Source organism: Zootoca vivipara, chromosome 2, assembly GCF_965207765.1.
Source record: "Zootoca vivipara chromosome 2, rZooViv2.hap1.1, whole genome shotgun sequence".
In the NCBI taxonomy this organism is placed as follows: domain Eukaryota; kingdom Metazoa; phylum Chordata; class Lepidosauria; order Squamata; family Lacertidae; genus Zootoca; species Zootoca vivipara.
In genome coordinates, this window is record NC_142584.1 from 70,446,318 (window position 1) to 70,460,512 (window position 14,195).

At 40.3% G+C, this 14,195-nt stretch overlaps 1 protein-coding gene across 1 annotated transcript in view; it reads left to right on the top strand.

Annotated features, from left to right (window-relative positions):
* The window catches only part of DOCK3 (dedicator of cytokinesis 3), a 128,585-nt gene that overhangs the window by 70,815 nt on the left and 43,575 nt on the right, over positions 1-14,195 (top strand). The window contains exons 24-32 of the mRNA XM_035106067.3: positions 1,477-1,604; positions 2,334-2,480; positions 3,316-3,414; positions 5,374-5,468; positions 7,404-7,479; positions 7,852-7,952; positions 8,357-8,415; positions 9,303-9,451; positions 12,635-12,720. Coding sequence (XP_034961958.2) covers positions 1,477-1,604; positions 2,334-2,480; positions 3,316-3,414; positions 5,374-5,468; positions 7,404-7,479; positions 7,852-7,952; positions 8,357-8,415; positions 9,303-9,451; positions 12,635-12,720 — 940 coding nt within the window. The remainder of the gene's footprint in view (positions 1-1,476; positions 1,605-2,333; positions 2,481-3,315; positions 3,415-5,373; positions 5,469-7,403; positions 7,480-7,851; positions 7,953-8,356; positions 8,416-9,302; positions 9,452-12,634; positions 12,721-14,195) is intronic.

The window sequence follows — 14,195 nt, forward strand, 5'->3', positions numbered from 1 at the left end:
TTGCCATTTAATTTTAATTTTATTTTAAACTGTATTTTAATCAATTGTTTGATTTTGTGTTTTTAATTTATTATATATCTGGTGTTAGCCACCCTGAGCCCAGTCCTGACTGGGGAGGGCGGGGTATAAATAAATTGTTGTTGTTGTTGCTGTTGTTGTTGTTGTTATATTTATTTATACCCCACCCATCTGGCTAGGTTTCCCCAGCCACTCTGGGAGGCTTCCAACAAAGATTAAAAATACATTAAAACATCGGTCATTAAAAACGTTCCTAAACAGGGCTGCCTTCAGATGTCTTCTAAACATCAGGTAGTTGTTTATCTCTTTGATATCTGATGGAAGGGCGTTCCACAGGGCAGGCACCACTACCGAAAAGGCCCTCTACCTGGTTCCCTGTAACCTCGCTTCTTGCAGGGAGGGAACCACCAGAAGGCGCGCTGGATCTCGGTATCCGGGCAGAATGATGGGGGTGGAGATGCTCCTTCAGGTATACTGGGCTGAGGCCATTTAGGGCTTTAAAGGTCAACACCAACACTTTGAATTCTGCTCAGAAACGTACTGGGAGCCAATGTAGCAAAAGATTGTAAAACATTTTATACACTAGACATTCTATACACTTTCCAGTGTTGTACAGAAGATATCAGTTGACTTGCCGACGCTCATGTTCAAATAAGTAGGTAATAGAGGAATGTTATTAATAAGGTATGTATTGGTTTGTCCATCCTAACCTGAATTAATTCACCCGGTATGTTTTGACTTCGTGTGCAGCCAGTGTGCCATTTCTATTTAAGGTCTGGTTACACAGGCACGTCCAACAGGTAGATCATGATCTACCGGTAGATCACTGGACGTCTCTGGTAGATCACTGGCTCCCCCCAAAGAAGCTCAAAAACTTTGGGTCAGCTTTAAAAAAGCTCAACTTTTTAGCCCTCCACCCCCTAGAAACGGTGCTTTCCTCCTCCCTAAAAAAACTTCCCCCAAAAAGGAGGTAGAGCACTGCCAGTTTTTAACTGTAAGTAGATCGCAGTCTCTTGGGAGTTGGCCACCCCTGGTTGTTAGTGCCATCTATTGTGGTGCTGTCTCCTTTGGCTTACTCCATTCCCGTACGAACCAACATTAAACACCAGCAGGTTATTGCCACCAATAAACTGACAATTCACACGTGGTTTTAATCCTATTCACTGCAGTGGAAATTATGCCTGTCTTTTGTAACACTGTGTAAATTAATTCTTTGTTTCGAATTAGAATTGAGTAAAAAATGGATTCCACTCAAACTTTGTTTCCTGGCAGTCCCTAATTAAGCTGGCATGCTGTTTATAAAGGGGCCAATTAAGTGAATTTTATTGTGGCTTTGTCTATTATTAATACTAGCTTTTTCATTTTTACATGCATGCCTTTGAATAACAATGAGGCTTCTTATACCAATAGCTGAAACTCTCTCGTACGAAAATGCTGCCATTTGTTTCCCACTTCTAGAATCCCGGCGCATCTTGTTACCTGTGGTTCTTCATCATATTCATCTTCACCTTAGACAGCAAAAAGAGTTGCTTATCTGCTCTGGAATCCTCAGTAGTATCTTCTCCATCATCAAAACAAGTTCTGTGGTAAATTATATGCCCGCCTTTGTATTATACTCCTAAGAATTGTGTACAGCTGTTTGTGGCCTACTTTCCACAGGTGTATACTGAATTTTGTTACATGTCGAGTAGGAATTTGCCATGTAATTATTACCTGTGAGGGCTGTGCATATGCAGTACAACACAGTAGCAACGGTGAAACTGTAGATACGTATGGTTGTATGATCAGTGCTTTTGATCCTTTAAAAGATTTCCCAAAGCTACAATCCTTTGCACAATTACCAGGGAATTGTCCCATTGAACAAAGTAGGATTGTGCTACTACTTTAGCAGAATCATGAAATTGCTAAAATTTTATGTTTGTGACACACAGCATTCAGACTACATTATGCCCTAGGCATTCATTCTACTAAGTTCCAGCATTAGTTCCAAAATTGTCCATGAAATGTTGGGTCCAGTTTGGGTACTCAGTTTTACTGGATCAAACAGATAACAATTAATGACAATGATAAAATGATTATTCTAAAATTATCCAGTTAATGTAATGACTGCTATTTTCAGAAAGAAAATCTGCTTAGAATTATACATTTCGGAAATTAGTTTGGATACAAACTCTTAAGAGCTGTAGGATCTATAGTAAGCAACTTTTACAGATTCAACTGGACCATCTTAGATAATAATTTGTGGGCAGCATTTTGGACACACTGAATACCTTCCGTAGGATGATAACTCTGCTTTTTTTAACTGCTTACTGTAGGAGACAGATGTCAATGAGGAGGTAGAAATGATGGTGGAGAGCCTCCTGGATGTACTTTTACAAACTTTACTTACTATCATGAGTAAATCACAATCTCAGGAGGCGGTAAGAGGACAACGTTGCCCACAGTGCACAGCTGAAATCACTGTTAGTAACTAACAATCAGGTTCTATTTCCTGCTTTTCTAACCTTCTCCCTTTCCCTCAACACAGCATTTCACCTTATTCCACCTTTCCTGCATGAACTTTTACCTACTTCAAAACTGAAAACCTTGCCCTGCATTCCAGCGGTAAAGTTAAGCACAGCCGTCATGGTGCTGCCCATTTACTTAGCTACTCAAAGGAGCATAGATCATATTGTGAATTAGTTGCCAGTCGTTGGCTGCCATAATTGAAAGTTATCATAAAATGCTAAGTAATTCCTCACTGAAGGATACTATTATCCCATTTATCCCTGGAAAGCTTTTATACAGTTTGTCCTGTTTTTTTCCAATTAGTCAAGATTATGAATCTTTATAGAGGAGAAAATGATATTATATCACATGCTGAGAAGGCTATAGAAAGTACCAGAGCCCTAATCTAGGGAGAATTGCAAAAAAATTGAGGCTGGATTATTTAAATTCTGTGTGGGGGTGGCAGGGAGAAATTATATTCCTCCCCCCCCCCTTTTCCACTGAAGGGAGACAAATCAAATTCTCACCCTAACTTTACCCGTCCTGAATTTATTGGATTAAATAATTTCTTACGTTGTTTTTTAACTGATATTATGCCTCTTCAACAAAATAGACTACTCAGTATGAATTTATCAAATAGAAATCTTATTTGAAATGATCAAGACAAGTAGTTTAAAATCCATACACATGTGCTTTACTTTGAAACATTTTCACCCCTTACTCCTTTTCCCTCTACCCCAAAGGTTTTTTTGTTATATGAATTGAACATGTGATCATTCTAATAAAATAATTCTTCATTGGGATTGGCAGGGGGAATATGTGTCCTGTCTTTTGTCTCTACTTCGTCAGATGTCTGACACTCACTTCCAACATTTACTGGAAAATTTCCAAAGCAAGGATGAATTAAAGGTAAGCTAAGAACCAACCCTAATCATAAATATTTTACCAATATAGCTGATGAAAAATGGCAGCAGTGGACTATATCACAAGTTTTCAGAATGATTTTCAATATTTATCTGTTGCATATTAAGTGGTGCTGTGGTATAAACCACTGAGCCTATTTGAGCTTGATGATCAGAAGGTCGGCAGTTCGAACCTGTGCAATGGGGTGAGCTTCCGTTGCCCTGTCCCTGTTTCTGCCAGCTGAGCAGTTTGAAAGCACACCAGTGCAAGTAGATAAAAAGTCTCATGACAGTGGGAAGGTAAACAGCGTTTCCATGCGCTCTGGCTTCTGTCACAGTGTTTGTTGCGCCAGAAGTAGTTTGGTCGTGCTGGCCGCATGACCCAGAAAGCTGACTGTGGACAAATACCAGCTCCCTCGGCCTGAAAGCTAGATGAGCGCCACACCTCATAGTCACCTTTGACTGGACTTAACCGTCCAGGGGTCCTTTACAGTTACACAAACTATAACTTCAAAATTCATGTATGCAATTTTCAGGAGCAATTGCAGTTGCATAATGCCTGGCTTGCTTTCAGCATATTTGCAAGGTAGGTGTGCTGAGACATTTCCCCCTCTACTTTGATCTTCTTGCCGCAAATTCTTTTGCAGAGGAAGGAGCACCAATTTCACACTTTGCCTAGCACCAGATTCCCTTCCCCTGCAGAAGTGAAGACTGGGAGGGTATTCAGAGGGCCAGTTGAAATCTGTTTGCAACAGCATCCAGCTTGTTGGGTGGGGTATCTCACCTCTGACATACATGAAACAACTTGGGGAAAGTCTCTGGACATTTGGGATATGATGTCATTAATATAGCAATGATACCCAACTCTGTCTCCTGTTCGGGGAGGCTGTGGAGGCTCTGAATCTATTCCTGAAAATAGTAATAGATTAGATGTGAACTAGCAATTTGAAATGTAATCCCGACAAGAGACAATTGCTTCTGATAAGTAGAATGATGAACTCAGTGACAGATGTGGCTTGTTTTTAAGAAGAGGTTACTTTTTCCTTGAAAATTAGTTGAAATAAATTTAAAAACTGTCCAGTAGCACCTTAGAGGCCAACTAAGTTTGTTCAGATACCTTCAGAATCTTGAAAATTAGGTTAGCAATAAAGGAATGCTCCTGGATTCTGTGGTGGTGGCTGTGGCCAGGCATGTTTCTGGAGAAGGAAAGCACTGAGCATGGTACAAAAACCTTAGTTGAATCAAAGTTGAATTACTCTTGCATACTCCGCAAGGGGCTTTTGAAAATGATCAGAAACTGCAGCTGGTTAAAAGAAAAAAGAAAAAAAACAGCTAAAGTTTTGACTTGAAGTTTTTTTTAGCATGTGACTCCTCTTTTATATCAGCCTCACCGATTTCAAATCTAGATTCAAAGTGCTAGTTGTTACTTTTTAACACCTAAATGGTTTAGAACGAGAATAGTTGAAGGACTACCCTGCACAGGAATATTGTGACACAGGCACATCAGGTGGCCACCCTCTCCTATATGGGTAGCAGTTTTGTAGTAGTCAAACAAAAAAAGATAGAATTACAGCAAATAGAATAATTGTTTGCCTACGATTCAGCCACTGGTTACCGTATTTTTTCATGTATAAGAATACATTTTTTCTGATTTTTTTGTGATAAATTGAGGGTCGTCTGATACATGGGTTAATATGCTAAGTAAGCAAGGGCTGGTTGCAGCAGTAGCAGGGAAATGTCAGAGAGGAGGCTGCTTACCCGCTCTTCCCGGCTTAAGAAGAGTATTTGGTGAGTGCCAGTATGCAATGTATTATGGCACCAGGTCCTGTAGAAAAGCTGCTCAATGATTCAGCAAACTTACAAAAGAAGCTCAACAACTGTTGAGGGCTTCCAAAAATAGGGGTCGTCTTATACATGGGGTCATGTTATACACAGAAAAATACGGCAGTTTCTTCCTTTCTGCTAGGAATTTCTGCTAAAGACTTTCTGCGTATTTCGAAATCTGATGAAGATGAGTGTCTTTCCTCGGGATTGGATGGTGATGAGATTGCTCACCAGCAAGTGAGTGCACACGTATTTTCAAATGCTCAATTATTATTATTATTATTTTCTGAAAATGATGTGCTTTTTCTCTAGATGCAGGATTCTTGTCTGGAATTCACGGTGCTGTTTTTAAACCTTTAAAACAGGTGTGGCTAACCTTTGTCCCCCTCCCCCCCTGATATTGCTGAACTGCAGGTTCCATCACCCCTGCCTATAGACCAGGGGTCCCCAAACTTGCCTGGCTTTGGGCCGGTTCCTCTGGCACCGATCGTGCGGCGGGCCGGAGGGCGGGGGAACGCGCTCCCATACATGCACACACTCGTTTTTTCTGGCGCGGCGCCGGAAATGGCTTCTACGCATGCGCAGACGTCATTTCCGGTGCACTTCCAGGTCGGCGTGGCACCAGAAATATCTTGTGTGCGTGCGTATGGGAACGCGTTCCCCCGCCCTCCGGCTTGTGTGTGCACACAAGCTATTTCTGGCGCTGTTCCAACCCGGAGATGGGCAACCGCAGCGCACCAGTAAGAGCGGGCGGCGGGGACCGCACAGTTGGCTTGCACGGGCCGCATCTAGCCCCCGGGCCATAGTTTGGGGACCCCTGCTATAGACCATGTTGGTTTAGGCTGATGGAAGTTGTAGCCTAAGGATATATGGAGGGCCACACATTACCCACCCCTGCTTTAAAGCTGTAACCTTTAAAGTTTGGGGGTAATAATAAACCTTAGGGAGACTTTTCTCTAACATGCCCTCTCAAGTTGTGATCTTTAAATGGGCCCAAGTTTGTGTGCCATCACAGTCATTAACAGAAATAGAAGTCTTTCAGTCATGGTGTTCTTCTGTTTTGTGACATCTCTTCAGATTACTAAGGACTGCAGCTCAGTGGAAGAGCACGTGCTTTTCATGTAGAAGGTCTCGGGTTCAGTCTCACCTTCTCCAAGTAGGGTTGGGGAAGATTCTTGTCTGAAAGCCTGAAGAGCTGCTGTCAAGCAGTATAGAGCTAGATCAGGGGTCAGCAAACTTTTTCAGCAGGGGGCCGGTCCACTGCCCCTCAGACCTTGTGGGGGGCCGGACTATATTTTTTGGGGGAAATGAACGAATTCCTATGCCCCACAAATCCAGAGATACATTTTAAATAAAAGGACACATTCTACTCATGTAAAAAACACCAGGCAGGCCCCACAAATAACCCAGAGATGCATTTTAAATAAAAGGACACATTCTACTCATGTAAAAACATACTGATTCCCAGACCGTCCGCAGGCCGGATTTAGAAGGCGATTGGGCTGCATCTGGCCCCCGGGCCTTAGTTTGGGAACCCCTGAGCTATAGACCAACAGTCTGACAAAGGGCCTAAAAAATCTTAAATGCCAGTTCAAATAAATCATACTGTGTCTGCGTGTGTGGTTTGGGAGTTGCACACTGGGGGAAAGGACAACGCTCTCCAGGGTCATAAAGACTGCGGAGAGGATAATTGGGTGCACTCTTCCCACTTTGGATCAAATCTATGCCCCCAGGTGGTATAAGAAAGCTACAGATATTGTGCAGGATAGTGTGCACCCCAGAAATGATCTCTATCAGCTTCTGCCTTCTGGAAGGAGGTATAGGGTCAAAAAGACCAGGACTAGCCGCCTGAGAAATAGCTTCTATCCAAGAACGATTTTGAATGCAGTGAAAGGCAGTCTGTGTGTGAGGGTTTGTATTCACTTATGGGGCATCAGAGTTTGGGGTAAATCAGGAGGGGTAGCAGGGTTTTTAGGGGGTTATTTATGTATAGATGGGATGGGTAGTGAGTCAATATGTATTTTTTTGGATAGTAAGCTGATGGTTGTTGTAAGTTTGATGTAGATGTTCAATTTCATTGTTCTGCATGGGACAATGACAATAAAGATTATTGTATTGTATCATATCGTGTTTACAAACATTTCTGCAATGTAGTCTCTTTTCTTATTACAGTATAATAGTTACAACAGTTCAGTTTCTGTCCCCTGCACTGCACAAGAATTTCACAGAAACAGATTTTGATTTTAAGGTAAGGAATGCCATTAATCCCTTTGTAATATCACATCCTTAGCATTGCATCTCTTTCCAGAAGCAGCATATATTTTGAACTAATCGTTACATCTGAGTTAGTGCCATTATGATTATGTTATGATTCCATATTACACCTTTGGAAGAATAAACTGATTTGGGTGTAAAATTTGTTTGCTGCATGTTTGTGAATAAAGGATGTGTTCAGCGATGTCCTGCTCAGAATACTCCCATTGAAATTAATGAACCTAAATTAGGGCAATTAACTTCAATGAGTCTACTCTTTGTAGAACTAGCAAAGCTACCACCCAAAGTTTATATCTAGTATACATATTTGTCTTTTATGATTAATCTTTTTTTCCCTGATTTCTAGGTGTGGAACTCCTATTTCAGTTTGTCAGTCTTGTTTATAAATCAGCCCAGCCTGCAACTGGAATCTGTTACTCCAGCAAAGCGTAAAAAGATACTGGACAAGTAAGGACATTTAATTTTCATCCTCAAGTGTTTGAGGGAAAAAGGCTCATATTTATCACCCTATTTCTTATATATTACAAGAATGAGAAAAAGAACCAAGAAAGACCTGAGACTCCATAAAATGCAGTCTAACAGTCAAATCCAATGTTGTTTGAATGGGCTTCCCCTCTTTCTCCTCCCTCATTTCCCCAGGTCTGCTCCCAACTATTTGGAGCAATTGGAGGGAGGGGGAGCTGCAGGAAGAAAGAGAGGAAATTCCTACTGAGAGTCCAGTCCACTTGTGTGTGGACACCATTGCTTTTAATCCTAAATATTGCTTGTCCATTAAAGAAAACCTGTTTTGAATAGCTAATACTTTGTTGCATTTAATTCTCTTAAGGTCTGTGTCTTTGCCTCTGTTCCAGGTATGGTGATATGCGGGTGATGATGGCGTACGAACTGTTCAGTATGTGGCAGAATCTAGGTAAAGTTGCCTTCCAATTTTGTCTTAACTTAAAGTCTATATTCATTCCAAATATGTATCGTTTAGTCATTAGTATGTATATACCCATAAGTATATCATATAATGGTATAATAAAATACAGTATACCACGTAAACACAATTTAAAAAAATAATAGTACAATCCATTACAATATCCAGTATTTTCTACTGTAAAAATTGTAACACTATCACAATTACACACAGCAAAAAAAGGAGAGATCCTACTCATTTACAATTCCATGCAACACTATAACAGCAGAGTAGACAATTTATCTGCTATCTGACATTCTTCATCCACCTTCATTATTCTAAATCATGCTGACCATCCATCAACCATATGGGATTTGGCTCATTCCTTTCTGTCTAGGGCAATTATATACTGTACACTGCACTATATATTCCAGAGTTTCAACTGCTGGTAGTCTGAATGGATATCAGCAGTGCTCCAGGAGAAACCCTCTGAAACATCCTAACATAACTGCAGAAGTGAAACTATTATATCTTTCCAAGGTGATTGAAATGTTGAATATGCAAGTACGTGATGTCCTCACATCCAGTGTCAGGTAGAAGGGATGTGTTCTTTGGGCAGTAATCTCTGCCAAAAATATGCATAGAAATTCAAACAAAAATATGCTGACCCAACAAGTTTCAAACCTTTACTTTCTTTTATTGTACAGTATTGTAATGCAACATTGTGATCATGTTAAAAACACCCAGCTTTTTTAAAAAAGGGTAAGCAAGTGGGTTGACCTCTTGCACTGCCTGAATAATTGAATATATTAAATTAGCAGGATGATGGTCTGTACAAGAGTGGCAAGAAAAGATGCAAAGGGAACAGTATAAATGCATTTATACTTTTCTGTTACCAGGTGAACATAAAATTCACTTTATTCCGGGAATGATTGGCCCCTTCCTCGGTGTCACACTGGTCCCACAGCCAGAGGTCCGTAACATCATGATCCCAATTTTTCATGACATGATGGACTGGGAGCAGAGGAAAAATGGCAACTTCAAACAGGTAAGAAGTCTCTTCGGCTCTTTTAATGTCACTGTTTTTTATTTCTTCATGATTGATTTACAGGAAGAAAGTTTTACATACACAAAGGGAAGCATTATAGCTTTTTAAATATTGAGCATGTACAGGTGAAACTTGGAAAATTAGAATATCATTGAAAAGTGCATTTATTTCAGTAACGCAACTTAAAAGGTTACAGGTAGGTAGCCGTGTTGGTCTGGATCGAAGTAAAATAAAAAAAATTCCTTCAGTAGCACCTTAAAGACCAACTAAGTTTTTATTTTGGTATGAGCTTTCGTGTGCATGCACACTTAAGTGTGCATGCACACGAAAGCTCATACCAAAATAAAAACTTAGTTGGTCTTTAAGGTGCAACTTAAAAGGTGAAACCAATATATGAGATATATGCATGACATGCATAGCAAGGTATGTCAAGCCTTTATTTGTTGTAATTGTAATTATTTGTCGTTAGGCGGGTCAATTATAAATGGAATGTAATTAATGAAATGTAATAGCAATGTTTATTTTTGTATTATTGTTACTATTTGTTTTATTACTGTGGAATTTCCAAAAGAAAGCATTTGTAAAAATTAAAAGAAAAATAATAATAAGTTGCATTACTGAAATAAATGCACTTTTCAACGATATTCCAATTTTCCGAGTTTCACCTGTATGAACAAATAATTATACGCACAATATAGGGCTGTTTGCAAATCTCCTGGAGGAGTTCTAATATCCATTTTGGTTGCTATTTCGCTTTTTTTTTATGAGAACAGAAAAGGCCAGAGCAAAGCTATCAAAAGTGGGAATGAGAACAGGGGAATAAATTTGGCACTGCATCTGCACTGCTGCTTCTCACCGGAGTCCCAAGGCACATTGCAATGCCAGTTTTCTAGTGCATTGCCACCACGCTGCATGGGGCACCTGCATCTGAAATTCTCTTGTTTGTGAATTGCTGGAAGAGTGTTCTGTTACCTGCAAACTCAGCAAGCAAGAGGAAAAAATAGGCAGGGGGAAACAGAGGAAGAGAGACATGGAATGAAACGGAATTGCTGAGAAATGTTTGGGATGTGAAAAGGAAAAAAAGGATGGAAGATTAACAGAGGGGTGGGATCGGAAAGCTCCGAAGCAACACAGACAGAAAACACGGTTCGTTTTGGGAAGCAGTGAGAGCTTTGTGGGATATGGAAGCAGAGTAAAAGAGGGCAATGCACATAGAAACCAGACAGCAAATAAAGTGTTAGGGTTGCAGAGAAACATGTGGGAGGGGAAACAGAAAAAGGGGGGGTGTAGCAGGTGGGGAGTTTAGAAACTGACGCAGAGAAAGGAGAGAGTGTAAAGAGAAAAAGACTGTATTTGGCTTTCTTGATTACAGAGGCTGAGTGCAGGGCTATTTTCCAGGCTCAGAGGGGGCTTTGTGCCTAGAAGGGGAAAAGAGAGCCCCATTCACAACCTCTAGCGTGCAGCCCTGTGCTAAACAAGCCTGTACAATTGGAGGTGTGAAATTTGCCCTCTTGTTTCCTTTCTAATCTTAATAGAACAGTAGCTATTTAAGAGCTTCAGGGAAGCAAAAGAATTGGGTGAGTAGCTAGTTTTATACCTGAACCGCTAATTTTAGCTACATAATGCATCTGCATAAACAGATATTTTATAAGAATACCACAAAACTGGTAACAAAATATACCTGAACCCTACACTATCTGGAAATGAAGTGCGGGTTTTCTAAAGTTTGACGCCCATTTATTGAATACAGTAAAGTAAAAGAACATGATTGGCAGCTGCCCTCTTCTCATGGACTCATTTGGAAAAAATATTCTTGAATAATATACTTATCAAGGACAATTGCTTGGAATTATAATGCCATTTTTGGAATACTACCATTACTGCCTCTCCTCATATCTTTCCTTCCTTGCTTTGATCTTTTCTCTTTCTCTTTATTGTTGCTATTATCACTTGTTGTTTATAAAAACAATTACAGGAAAAAGAATACCACAACACTTGCTGAAGAACTATATATATATATATATTCATAAGGAAAGTGGATCACATATAGAGACTTTCCAGGTGTTTTTTCACCATTTCTCTCAGACATCTTAAGATAACCCTTGTTCGCATATAATGAGAAGGGGCGAGTATAGCCCTGTTAGGACAGGGGGAAAGAATTATAGGAGTCCTGGAAAGGTGTGTGGGTGTCTGGAAAAAGTATGTTATTGGCAGGCAGTTCCAAATCATGCAGGATAATGTGGGAAGGGTCTTGTAATTGATGGGCTTTGTAAGCGATGTCACAGGGAATCTCAAAGACCAGATATCCCTATCCTTCGGCCCTCCAGATGTTTTGGACTACAATTCCCATCATCCCTGATCACTGGTCCTGTTAGCTAGGGATCATGGGAGTTGTAGGCCAAAACATCTGGAGGGCCGCAGGTTGGGGGTGCCTGTCGTAGACTATGAAATCAAAAGAGCTGCTTACCCCACTGAAAAGTGTTTGTGAAGGTATAGTTATTGGTTTGATGAAATAGTAATTTGCCAGAAATAATAAGAGTTTTAATAAACACATTAATACTCTGAACAGGTGCATAATGTTTTCATAGAAGAAACTAGGTGTCTAGAGGGATCCTGAGATTTAGTATAGCCCTTTACTGTAGTTTTCACTAACGTTATGGGAAGGTACCTTGGAAATGGTGAAGGGAAACATCTAGCTAAGAAATGATGACAAGGACTGGATTACTTTCAGAGCATTTGTCTTCTGTTGCTAGCAGGTAGTATAAAGCAGTAGAATAAATGCTCTATAGATTTATTTATTTTAAGTCCTCACTTGTTCTACCAAGAAATAAATAAATAAACGTGCAACCCAGGGAAGAAAACAAAGGTTACAAAAATAAAACAAGCCCATGTTACTTTTGACTCAGTCAAAAAAGACCTTGAATACTGTGGTGTGACAGTGTTAGAGACAAATGAGGCAAGTTATTCTCCAGGTTGAGCTATTGTTTCCACTACATTTAAATTAGGTCAGTGCTGCTTTGGAAATGTTTTTATATGAAGGCAGAAATCATCCATCCTTTCATAAAAGCAGGCTTCCTGCAGAGCATTAGAGATGAACCATAAAATATAATTTTCACAGCCTCCTTGATGTTTGGAATATATAAAGGCAGCTACTGTCTTACCATTTATTCCTCTCTAAAACAGGTGGAAGCAGAATTGATTGATAAGCTTGACAGCTTGGTATCAGAAGGAAAAGGAGACGAGAACTATCGAGAGCTCTTCGGTCTGCTGTAAGCCTTACTTTTAACGTTACAGGAAACCTTTTACAAACATATATAGTGTTAAAGTGAAAATCAAAATAAGGCATATATATATATGAAATGAACAAAGAGATCGTATTCCATCTCATAAATTATTTTTATATCTCTTTTTTTTAAAGAGTTTTACCTATTTTGAATTACATTTGCATAATAGATGGCTGGATTTTTCCCATTATTTCTGAAGTTTTATCTTTGTAACTTCAGGTGCCACTCCACAGTGGGTGGAATCTGTAGTTTTTGGCCAGAAGGGGCTGACTTCGCTTAGTGTTACGTCTAAACCTGAGTTGGTGACAAACCATGAGCTGCAACCAAGATTTGAGGGTTGTCTGGGGGAGACCAGATTGAGAATAATAATAATAATAATAATAATAATAATAATAATAATAATAATACAATTATAAAAGCATAATAAAACATCAAACATTAAAAACCAATTATAAAAGCATAATAAAACATCAAACATTTAAAAAACCTATACAGGGCTGCCGTCAGATGTCTTCTAAAAGTTGTATAGCTATTTATCTCCTTGAAGGATCAGGTGTGCAGCCTGGGAGTCATTTTGGACTCACAGCTGTCCATGGAGGCACAGGTTAATTCTGTGTCCAGGGCGACTGTCTACCAGCTCCATCTGGTACACAGGCTAAGACCCTACCTGCCCGCAGACTGTCTCGCCAGAGTGGTGCATGCTCTAGTTATCTCTCGCTTGGACTACTGCAATACGCTCTATGTGGGGCTACCTTTGAAGGTGACCTGGAAACTGCAATTAATCCAGAATGCAGCAGCAGACTGGTGAGTGGGAGCGGCCGCCAAGACCACATAACACCGGTCCTAAGAGACCTACATTGGCTCCCAGTATGTTTCCAAGCACAATTCAAAGTTTTGTTGCTGACCTTTAAAGCCCTAAACAGCCTCGGTCCTATATACCTGAAGGAGCGTCTCCACCCCCATTGTTCAGCCCAGACACTGAGATCCAGTGCCGAGGGCCTTCTGGCGGTTCCCTCACTGCGAGAAGCAAAGCTACAGGGAACCAGGCAGAGGGCCTTTTCGGTAGTAGCACCTGCCCTGTGGAACGCCCTCCCATCAGAGATCAAGGAGATAAACAACTACCTGACATTTAGAAAACACCTAAAGGCAGCCCTGTTTAGGGAAGTTTTTAATATGTCATATTTTAATGTATTTTGGTATTTGTTGTAAGCCGCCCAGAGTGGCGGGGGAAACCCAGCCAGATGGGCGGGGTATAAATAAATATAATAATAATTAATAATAATAATAATAATAATAATAATAGAAATCTGATGGAAGGGCATTCCACAGGGTAAGTGCCACTACCAAGAAGACCCTCTGCCTGGTTCCCTTCTCACAGTGAGGGAACTGCCAGAAGGCCCTCGGAGCTGGAGAGAAGGCGTATATCTTGCAATTTTAGAAAAGATTCCTCTTAGAGCTAA